This window comes from Octodon degus, unplaced genomic scaffold, assembly GCF_000260255.1.
Source record: "Octodon degus isolate 3935 unplaced genomic scaffold, OctDeg1.0 scaffold00023, whole genome shotgun sequence".
NCBI classification, from domain to species: domain Eukaryota; kingdom Metazoa; phylum Chordata; class Mammalia; order Rodentia; family Octodontidae; genus Octodon; species Octodon degus.
The window spans coordinates 3552922-3563695 of record NW_004524599.1 but is presented as its reverse complement, the minus strand read 5'-3'; the positions used below and the strand labels follow the sequence as shown (position 1 = coordinate 3563695).

Sequence of the window (10774 nt, the reverse complement as noted above, 5' to 3'; positions counted from 1 at the left end):
TTTTTTTTTTTTTTTTTTTTTGGTAGAATCAGGGATTGAACTAAGGACTGCACTTGCCAAGCAAGTGCTTATTCCACTGAGCCATTTCCCCAGCCCCTAAATCCTTAAATTGCTAAGATTCTACTTGAGGCTGTTATCCTCCTGCCTCAGTCTCTGAGAGCGCTGGGATTACAGGCATGTGTTACCATGCCCTGTTTGCTGTTCATTTACTGGAGGAACATTTAATTACCTTGTGACAGTACCGCAAGGTGCTGCCTTTGCAGGTGGGAAGATGGAATAGGACTATGATTATGGCCATCACTACTTGTTGTTTTGGGTAGCATATCCCTAGAAGATGTAGGCTGGCCTGGAACTTTAGATTTTACTGCCTCAGTCTCTTGAGTGCTGGGATTATAGAAGATGGACTACCTACATTTGAGATTGGCCTCACTTTCAAAAATATTCACCCAGGGGCTGGCCCAATAGCTCAGCAGGTTAAAGCACCTGCTTAGGCAGATGCAGGGAAGGGGTTCGATTCCCAGAAGGGATTCGGTTTGATCCCCTATGCACTGTGCTGGAGTGAGCTGAGCAGGTGATTGAGACTGGGCGTGGTGCACTCCTGTAAAAAAACAAAACAAAATTCAGCGAAATACCACAAGACGCAGTATGATCAGTGTGTTTATGTTCAAGAAATCTACATAGCCTAGGGCTGGCGGTATAGCTCAGCAGACTAAGCGCTTACTTAGGTAAGCGCAGGGGCCAAGGTTCAATACCTGGCTCCGCCTGCCGCACCGGCCCCACCTTCCGGTGCTCTGAGCCGGCGATGGAGTCCGGGCGCGGTGGCGCGTGCCTGTAATCCCAGCACTTGGGAGGCAGAAATCAGGAGGATCACTACTAATGTGGGCTATGTAGTGAGACCCTGTGGGGGGGAAAAAAAAAGAAAGAAAGAAAAAGAAAATAAAAAAAAAAAGAAATCTACATAGCCAGGTGGGGAGCGAGGCGGAGGCTCCAGGATGGGCAATTTAACTCCTCAGGGAGGCCCGATCTTAACCTAAAATAATCCCACTCCTTGGTACTTAGCTTTCATTGTGAGACAGTCTCTCAGAGTCACCCAGGCTAGACTTGCACTCACTATGTAGTCCATGCGGGTTTGGCAATCCTCCTGCCTCAGGCTCCGGAGTGCCGGGTTACGGGCATGCACCACCATCCCTGACCCTCATTTTTACATTGTTATCACAAGTTCAACAAAAATATTTAGTTTTCCCAGGAATGCTTGACAACTGAGAGAAAAATGAAAAGGTGGAAAGTAATCGCCCACCACATGTACATCCTAGTGCAGCTGCTCGTGCCCAAATCTCATCTGCTTTTACTGTGTGCACACAGGATCAAAGGCGAAGATGGCACTGGTGCTCTCTAACAGCGGGGGTGATAGGAGATTTTGGAAAGCGGCTCCTGAACTCTGCGGATGTCACAGTTCGGCAGGAGTGGGCCCAGGTTCTGTGTAGGAGTACGGCAGTCATAGCAACGGGTCTGCGCAGGATGCAGCCCGGTCAGGTGGCAGGTCTTGAAGAACCTCAGGCTGGGGAGGCTGGGGGACAGTCACTGGACCATGTGGACTAGCCTGGGGTTCACAGTCCTCCGGGGTCCCATGGGTGAAGTGGGCTGGCCTGGGTGGCTGGCCGTAGTGTGTACTGTTGCTTTTTTGTGGCTTTCTCCCAGGTCTGTTCATAGCAAATTCTGCTCCAGCCCATGGTTGTGGTGGAAGAGTTTTCTTTGGAGTCATCTTCAATGGCTGCTTGGAGCCTGATGGGAGAAAGGGGTGCTGAGATGAGTGTGGGGGACAGAGAGGTAAGAGGGAGGGAAACATAGATGATGTCCTTTGTCCCCTGAAACTAGGCCTCTGGCTTTTCACTTAGGTGAAACAAGTCCCAGCCCCATTTTCTATTGGCCATCTCCTAGGGGTGTGGGTGCATGCATGTGCAGAGCCCACCCCTCAAGCATGCCGACAAGCACTCTCCCACCAGCCTACCTCTGCAGTCACTGGCCCTTAGCACAGGACACTAAGCCCAGAACCTTCACACAGAGCGGTATATCCAGTCCCTTTTCATTTTTCTTTCCTTTTCTCTTTTGTTTTTATGTGTTTGGTCCAGGATCTCACTGTACAGCTTGGACTCATAGGGACACTCCTGTTTTCAGCCTCTCCAGCACTGGGATTACAGGCGTGTGCCACCATGTCCAGTCTCAATTGCTGTCTCAGCATGCCCTGGGGATGGGGCTGGCACAGCAGGCCCCAAGGATTGAACTCCAGGGCCCTGCACCTGCATGCAGGCACTTTAATTCACTGAGCTATTTGGACGGCCTTTAGGATTGTGTTTTAAATACCACCAAAAGATGTATAGATGTTAGCTCTCACAGATATATATAAGGTTATAATAGTGATACAGGGAGAAAAACTGATCTCTGGTGGATGAACTCCAAATGATATAGGAGAAAAATGAAACTCCCAACCTAAAATTACCAAAAAAAAAAATTACCTAGGATGAGTTCACGTTCTCCAAAACCAAAGAATGAATTTTAGGAACAGTGGAGGTTAAGACCAGAATATTTATTGGGAAAGAAAGCTTCTGTCTGAGTGGACAGAAGGGGGGCCCGAGTCGGCTGTCTCTTCCAGGGACTTTATAGAGTAAAACCATGCGGGTCTAAGGTGGAGAACATGGGAACTCGCTTAGGAGGGCATGAGGTGGGACAAAACTATGGTCAACTAATGAGATTACAAGCACCATTGCTCAGGTAAAATTGATTAAATCCAATACCAAATGGGGAGGTGAGTCACGTAGCAAGCAAGCATGAATATGGGACAAGGTGTCTTTCTTTTGGGGTTAGTGACTCATTTGTGCTCTTTCAAGGTGATTGATACTTATTTAGAATATCAATCCCTGATGCCCATCCCCAGGGAAATATGTGGCTAAATTTGTTTCCTCTTTTGTTTTAAAAGGTGTGGCCCATAGGGAGTGTCTGTCTCTTCCAAGTTGTAAAGTCACCTTGTCTTCCATATTGTCTCCTTGAGGGCCTGGTCCTGTCTGATTACCTGTAATATTTCTTTTCTTTTTTCTTTTTTTTTGCTGAACTGGGGATTGAACTCAGGACCTTACACTTGCCAAGGAAGCACTTATTCCACTGAGCCATCTCCCCGGCCCTACCTATAATATTTCTTTCTTTTTTTTTTTTTTTGGTGGAACTGGGGATTGAACTCAGGCCCCTGCGCTTGCCAGGGAAGCGGTTATTCCACTGAGCCATCTCCCTGGCCCCCCTACCTATAATATTTCTATAGAATTCAGCTACCTACAACAATAGGAAGCTAGTAACCTACATGTGTAAAGAAACTTGGCCAAAAAAGAACTTGGCCAATCCTACCTAACTCAACAACTGTGGATTTAAGTCTACTTAGCACTCCAGAAAGAAGGAAGCACAGTGCAAAGGTCAAAGCTGAATCAGAGCAGGTTAGATCCAGAAATGTCCACAAGGATTGAATTTTTTTTTTTTTTTGCGGAACTGGGGATTGAACTCAGGCCCTTGTGCTTGCCAAGGAAGTGCTTATTCTACTGAGCCATCTCCCCGGCCCCAAGGATTAAATTTTTTTTTTTTTGGCGGAACCGGGGATTGAACTCAGACCCTTGCGCTTGCCAGGGAAGCGCTTATTCCACTGAGCCATCTCCCTGGCTCCACCAAGGATTGAATTTAACCCTCCTATTTTATAAAAGATAGACCTGAGGTCACAACGAGTCAAAGGAACAGCATAAGCTTGCTTAGAGAGTTGATACTGGAAACATCTGATTCATATCCAACAATCACAGCCAATAGCTGCCTCAGTGCAAGGTAGGTGGCAACCCCCAGAACATTTCAATTTAATTAAGAGGGACAAAATGCAGAGATAATATAATCATGAAATAGTGAATGAAAAATTAAAGTTCAAAGGATGTAGTTGAAATATCAGGGGAAATGAGAATTTAGAAACGTGCAGCTGGCAATTAGGAGTGGAGTTGGGGCCTTGAAAACTGGACAAGGAGCCGGGGAGATAGCTCAGTAGAATAAGCACTTCCTTGGCAAGCATAAGAGCAAGAGCCTGAGTTCAATCCCCGGTTCTGAAAAAAAAAAAAAAAAAAAAAAAAAAAAGAAGAAAGAAAACTGGACAAGACTGCAGTGGGTTTGGATGATACAAAAGGGAAAGTATCTGTGTTCCAAAACAGTTCCTGGATTACATTGTGAGACCCTGTTTTAAAAATAAATGCCAGGGGCTGGGGAGATAGCTCAGTAGAATAAGGGCTTGCCTGGCAAGAACAAGGGCCTGAGTTTAATCCCTGGTTCCGCATAAATAAATAAATATATATATAAAAAAACAACAACAACAAATGCAGGCCAGGGAGATAGCTCAATGGCAAAACACATTCAAGTTCCTGAGTTGATTCCTGGTACCAAAACAGAAACAAACAACCAAAAAAAACCCCCAAACAAATGCAGGTGTTGGGGGCAGGGGAGATGGCTTAGTGGAATAAGGCATAAGGGCCTGAGTTTGATCTCCGTTTCTGCAAAACAAAGCAAAACAAAGCAACACAAAGATTCAGGGGCCAGGGAGATGGCTCAGTGGAATAAGCGCTTCCCTGGCAAGTACAAGGGCCTGAGTTCAATCCTCGGTTCCGCCAAAAAAAAAAAAAAAAAAAAAAAGAATCTGGATGAAATATTCAACATTGAACACGTATGGATACCTCCCAAATTTGATCAGGTTTCTGGAGCTTTGTGGAAAGACATTATTCCTAGTGTTAGAAAATTTTTTTATTTATTTTTGGATACAAAGTCTTGCTTTGTAGTATACATTGGCCTACTCAGTATGTAGCCCAGGCCGGTCTTGAATTTACTATGTAGCCCAGTGGCAATCTTCCTGCGTCAGCCTCCCCACTGATGGGATCACAGCTATGCACCACCATGTTGGGCAGGAAGTCTCATTTTAGAGAGAAGAGCCAGGGGCACAAAACCAAACTAGAGCATGTAAGCCAGAAGGATGCAATGGGAAGAGGTGATCTGTTTGTGCCTCAGACTGAGCCCTTGTACCGCCATCAAAAATCGGCGATTTCTCACCATCTCATTGTGTTTAGCAAACCTTTTCTGTGTTGCTAATGGAGTACCTTTTGGGACCAGGGAGATAGTTGAGGGGTGTAAGCGCCTGCCTGGCAAGCACAAGGTCCTGAGTTCAATCTCCCTGGTACAGAACAAAAAGCTTATTTTTGCAGGTACCATAATTGAGAGTTGCTTTTTTATTTATTTATTGTTGGGTGGAACCAGGGATTGAACTCAGGCCCTTGTAGGCAAGCAGTTATTCTACTGAGCTATCTCCCTGGCCCCCCCTTTAAAAAAAAAAAAAAACAAAAAACAGGATTTCCAGGCTTTCTCTGTCCTCACAGTCCTATAGAATCAATGTGGCTAGAGAAATACTCCCACTTTTTTGTGTGTTTTTTTTGTCTTTTTTAGACAGGGTCTCCCTTGTAGTTCAGGGTGCCCTTGAGCTCACTTTAGAGCCCAGGTTGGTCTGGACTGTGGAAGGATCCTCCTGCTTCAGCCTCCGTGTGCCTGGGATTATAGTCATGTGACACCACACTTGGCTTTTTGGTTTTGAGTACAGGCTGTACAGGCAGGCCTGGCCTCCAACTCACTGGGAATTTTCTGCTTCAGCCTTCCAAGTGCTGGGAACACAGGTGTGCATCACTGCACATGGCTTCCTTCACTTGAGGAGGTCAAATAGGTAAAAAGAGAAGTTCAAACAGTCAGGTGAAAAGAGCTAATTATGTGGTGTTTTTGTTTAAGGGCAAAGCAAGGAAAGGTAAGATGTGGCCTAGTCAGGAAGACATGGCAGCCAATCTATTTTTCTTTTTCTTTTTTGTGGAACCAGGGATTGAACTCAGACCTTTGCGCTTGCCAGGGAAGCACTTACTCTACTGAGCTATCTCACTGGCCCTAACATGGTTTTCTACATGTAGTGTTGGCAACCTGGAGCTGCCCCAAGGCAGGTGATGCCACAAGCCCAGTCATCTGAGGAAACCACATGAAACTCATCTGTTAAAGACAAAACAAACAAACAAAATTTATGTTACTTGATATCCCCCTGGGGCCAACAGATCTGATACCAAATTTACAGAAAGTTGTTTAAAACCTTAACAGTAGCTGGGTGTGGTGGTGCACGCCTATAATTCCAGCACTAGGGAGGCTGAAGCAATTCAGGGCCAGCCTAGCCTGTACAGCCAGACTCTGTCTTTTTGTTTTTCCCCGCTAGGACCTGGGATTAAACTCAGAACTTTGCGCTTGCTACCAGGGCACTTATGCCTCTGAGCTATTCCTGGCCAGACCCTGTCTTAAAAAAAAAAAAAAAAAACCTAAGCGTGAAAGAGCAGACACTTCCAGTACTCAGGTCCTAATGATCAGAAAGGCTATTGGAAACATCTAGTAGCAAGTCATCCTTTATTTTTTTGTGGTACCAGAGATCGAACTCAGGACCTTGTGCTTGCCAGGCAAGCACTTTCTCCACTGAGCTATCTCCCCGGTCTCTCAAGTCATCCTTAGAGGCACTGGGGTGGTCAGCACTGAACTGTACAATGGAATGTGTGCTACTGTATCTTTCCCAGTAACCCAAAACAGGTTTTGCAGTATCTAGGACACAAGAGGTTATTATTTACTTTTGATTGTGACAGGAACTTAAGAAAAAGTCATCTCATTTTAGAAAGCGTTCTGGTTTTTGGAAAGGGTAAAGTAGTAACTAAAAGGCTTTTTTAAGAAGGCATTTTATCTCACTCGAAGCTTCCAGCAAGGGGCCCCTTCTGAGCGTCCGCAGTGCTCTTAGTCCTCCCAGGGCCTGGGTGCCAGTAATTTGCAGGTGAGGACCCTCAGCGCGCTCGGAGGCCATCGACTGATATGCTGCAGAAAACGGTCAGGGCACTAGCTGAGCCCAGGCCTCGGATCTCTGTTTCTTAGACCCTTCTAGACAGTACCAGGGCATCTCCTACCACGGGGCAAACAAAACCTACCAGTACTGAGCTGAGCCCACTTGTCGGGAGAGACACAGATACTGAACTGCACAGGGACCCTGGCTCTTTTTATTCACGTTCGCGCGACAGAGCACAGAAAAACACTTCTCTAAAAACCACACCTAAACCCAGGAAATTCACAATGCAGAAGAAGGGCGACGCGAGACGCGGCCAAGCAGTCAAGAACGAGGCCAGAGCGCGTCCCCAGGGCCGCGAGCCGGCGATCCGTGGCGGGCCGGGCAGGTGGCCTCGGCGTTCAAGGCGCCTCCTCGCACTCGGCCGGCCCCGAGGCTCGGTCTGCAGATTCTCCTTCTCTCTGCCTCGAAGTTGTCGTGTCGTCCGCCGTCAACCTGGCCGTGGGCACCCGGGGCACCCCGGGGTCCTCCGGGACGGCCGGGTCTTCGCCCCCGGAGCCCGGCGACGCCCCGGTGGCCGCAGGCGCGCGCGTGGGGCCGTGAGCAGCCGCGGGGCGCGGTGACCTCGGGCCACCCGGGCCGCCCGCGGCGCGCTGGCGGCCAGAGAGCGAGGCGCTGTCCTGAGGTGACACCGGCCGCGGGCAGGAGCCTCGGGCGAGGATTCCTCCTGGTGCACGGCCCAGTTTCCCTCAGGACCGGCTGCCCGCCCCTGCGCCGCCCCCCGCCGCACTACGGGGCCGCCCCGGAGCCTCGCGTCCCCGCCGGCCGCCCGCGCGGTTCCTCGATTCCACAGGCGGTTCGCGCCGCGGGTGGGGGCGGGGCGCGGGCCGGGCGGGGAGTTCCTCGCTCGCGGACCACACGCTCCGCCGGCCAATCCCGAGCCAGCCTCTCGCGGTGTCGCACGCGGGACACGTCCAAGCGTTTGTTGGCAGGGCCCGCGATGGGAGGGGGCGGGGAGCAGGAGGGGGAGGAGGGAGGAGATTTGAGTGACAGGCCCCGCGGGGCACGCTGGGAATTGTAGTTCCCAGCTCCCGTGGCCATAGCCATTTTGTAGTCGGGGGACTACAACTTCCAGAAGATCAAGGGGACCATTCTAAGGTGCCCCGGGAAAAGGAGGTGCTCCCCGGGGCCAGGCGTCCTGGGGCACTAGTCCCCAGCTGCTTGGCTGCAGGTAGGCACGAGGGCAGAGGTTGGGGGTCGCGTCTGGCGGCTGTGGGTTGAGTCGCAAGCAGGGGAAAGGGGTTGAGGTGGAGCGACGGAGCGTGCCATGCATTGAGCTAGGGAGTCTCTCTCAATTCCGCTCCTGGACTCGGCGTGGGAGCGATCTGGGAGGACGTGTCCGGGGTGGGTTTGTGAAGGGTTCTCGGGTGTGTACCCGACGGGGATGAGGGAGTGTTCTAGACTGGGCCAGGGGCGGTGGGCGCCGGGGTAGGCAGGCCCCCAGTAGCTGAGCTGTGGGAATTTTCGGCTGGTGTGCGGCGAGGAATTAGCCGAGGAGCCCTAACTTGTATAAAAGCAGAGTCCATTTAAAGTTGGGCTGGATAGCCTCTCTCTCATTGGTCAGGGCGCTTGGAAAAAAGAGACTCGGCGAGCCCTCGCCGTGGTGCTCCGCCGCCGCCGCCGCCGCCGCTGGAGTTGACTCTTCTCGCACTGCCGCTGCAGCACAAACGTGACTTCCAACATTTTTTATTTATCTTTCCCTTTTCTTTTCCAAGATGTAACTACAGATCAGACACTAAGGACCTTCACGTTTCGCTGATGTAGTTTTTGGAGGAAAAAAGGGGGGGAGTGAAGGGCGTCGGTTTTTTTTTTTTCTTCTTTTTTTGTGTTGTATGTGTTTCGGGGGAAATTTTCCATTATGAGTGTTTTACTAAAGTGATTTTTTTTGTTTGCTTCGTTCGTCTTTGGCTCTTGTTTTTGTTTTTTTTTCCTTCCCAATTTCGGATTTATTTCAAGGCGAATCTGGCTTTGGGGAAAGAGGAAGAAAAGTCGGATTACAAGATCAACCACCACCACCAACAATAAAAACCACCAGGATATTTTTTTTTTGCAAATTTCTGACGGCTTTAAATTCATGAAGCAATTGTCCCCTTTTGCAATCAGCATTTGGATCTCAGAATGAGCAAGGAAAGACCCAAGAGGAATATCATTCAGAAGAAATACGTAAGTGCTCCTAACAACACATCCTTTGACTTGCAGTTTTAAGCAATGGCTGTGAATGTCAAGTTTATAGATAATTCTGCAGCTGAAGGGTTTTAAACACAGCGTCCGGTAAGGCTGTTTCTTTCTTTTCTGAAAGAGGGCTTTTCAGGCAAAGTCGTGTCTGCCTAGTTGGGTTGAAAAAACAGATTTGTATGGAGATACCTCAAGTGAAGAAATTGACCTCGAGTGACACGACCATAATCTAGTTTTACGTGAAAGGCAAGGGACTTGGGGGAGCTTCAGGTAGGGGGTGGCTGCAGTAATGTAACTAAACTGCATTCTCGGGCAGATTTGGTCCTGTATTGCACTTTGCATGCAAATGAGCTCGTGTTATTATTAATGTTATTGGGAACATCGTGTAAGGCGTGTGTTGAAAGACCTTTAAGTTTCAATCGAGGGTCCGATGATGGCGATCTTCCTGCACTGGTACATCGAATTTTATGTATGTGGTCGTACGGGCTTACCTGGTTTGCTACATAAACCAGTTGGGTAGCGTGTTACAGCAAATGCATTTGTTGGAATTGACTTTAATAATGAGGCTGGTTTTGTTTAATTCATGGTTTGCAGTTTTTGGAGAAAAAGGCACACACTGTGGCTAATGTTTGTAAGTACGTGAATGCATATGTAAGTTGACTACAAAATAATTGAACTGGGCTCCTGAAATTAAGTGCTTATTACGAGACTTCAGTGGTCTGGAATAGTTAAATTTGTTTTGTGCATATACAGCTACGTTTTGATTGGCATGGTGAGTGTTTTTGTTTTGTGTGTGGTGCCTTTTTTTTTTTTTTTTTTAAGTTTGGGGGGAGGGAGTAGAGAGGGGGACCGAGGGCTTAACCAAATGTGCTCTCGAGTGATCCGTGATTAGCTGCATGCTTTAAAGCGAAGAACTCATTTTACCCCTAGAAAAAGGCCAGATGAACACACATAAGGAATAATACGTTACAAGAAAGTTTTATTTAACTCGAGTCGACAAATGGGTGTTAATATTTTCCCTTTCTGATCTATGTGGAGTGTGTAATGGGAGATGACCTTCGGGGCAGTGGTTTTGTAAAAATATTTAATGGAAAAGCTGAATGCCTCTTCGGCGGGGGGGCGATCCTAATCCAGACCTATAAACTTCAACTGTGAAAGAAATGCAAGGTTAAATAATCAAGCTCAACTTGCAAAGCTCTTCCATAAAGAATTTAAGAATTAAAATACATCCGCATTGCAGAGGGCTGGGTAGAATGCAATGGACTCGTTTCAACTCGGGCTGCACAAACTGCACGGGGACAACCTTGCCTCTGAGCGTGGACGCCTTCCCCGGGCACGTCGTTTCGGATTCAGCCACAAAGCAGATGGGGTAGAACTTGGACAAGAACCGCCCCCCTCCCGTTCCGGACATCGTTAAGTTGGAGAGCGGCGCGGGGTGGGTTTTTTTGTTGCTGGCGGCTCGCGGATCGTGTCGAGTCCCGGCGTCCGGCCGTGAGCTCGTGGCCGGCGGCGGCGGCGGAGGGAAGGAGAGCCCTAGTTCCCGCAGCGGGAGCAGAGCCTGGGTGCCCGGCGCGCTCGAGGCGGCGGTCGCGGCGGCTGGGAGGGCGCGAGGGGGTCGCGGCGGGCTTGGCCGGG

At 48.9% G+C, this 10774-nt stretch overlaps 1 protein-coding gene across 1 annotated transcript in view; it reads left to right on the top strand.

Annotated features, from left to right (window-relative positions):
* Positions 1 to 8534: 8534 nt before the first annotated feature.
* Positions 8535 to 10774, top strand: part of Jarid2 (jumonji and AT-rich interaction domain containing 2) — a 246103-nt gene continuing 243863 nt past the window's right edge. The window contains exon 1 of the mRNA XM_004628343.2: positions 8535 to 9127. Within this exon, the coding sequence (XP_004628400.1) occupies positions 9083 to 9127 (45 nt within the window). The 5' untranslated portion in view covers positions 8535 to 9082. The remainder of the gene's footprint in view (positions 9128 to 10774) is intronic.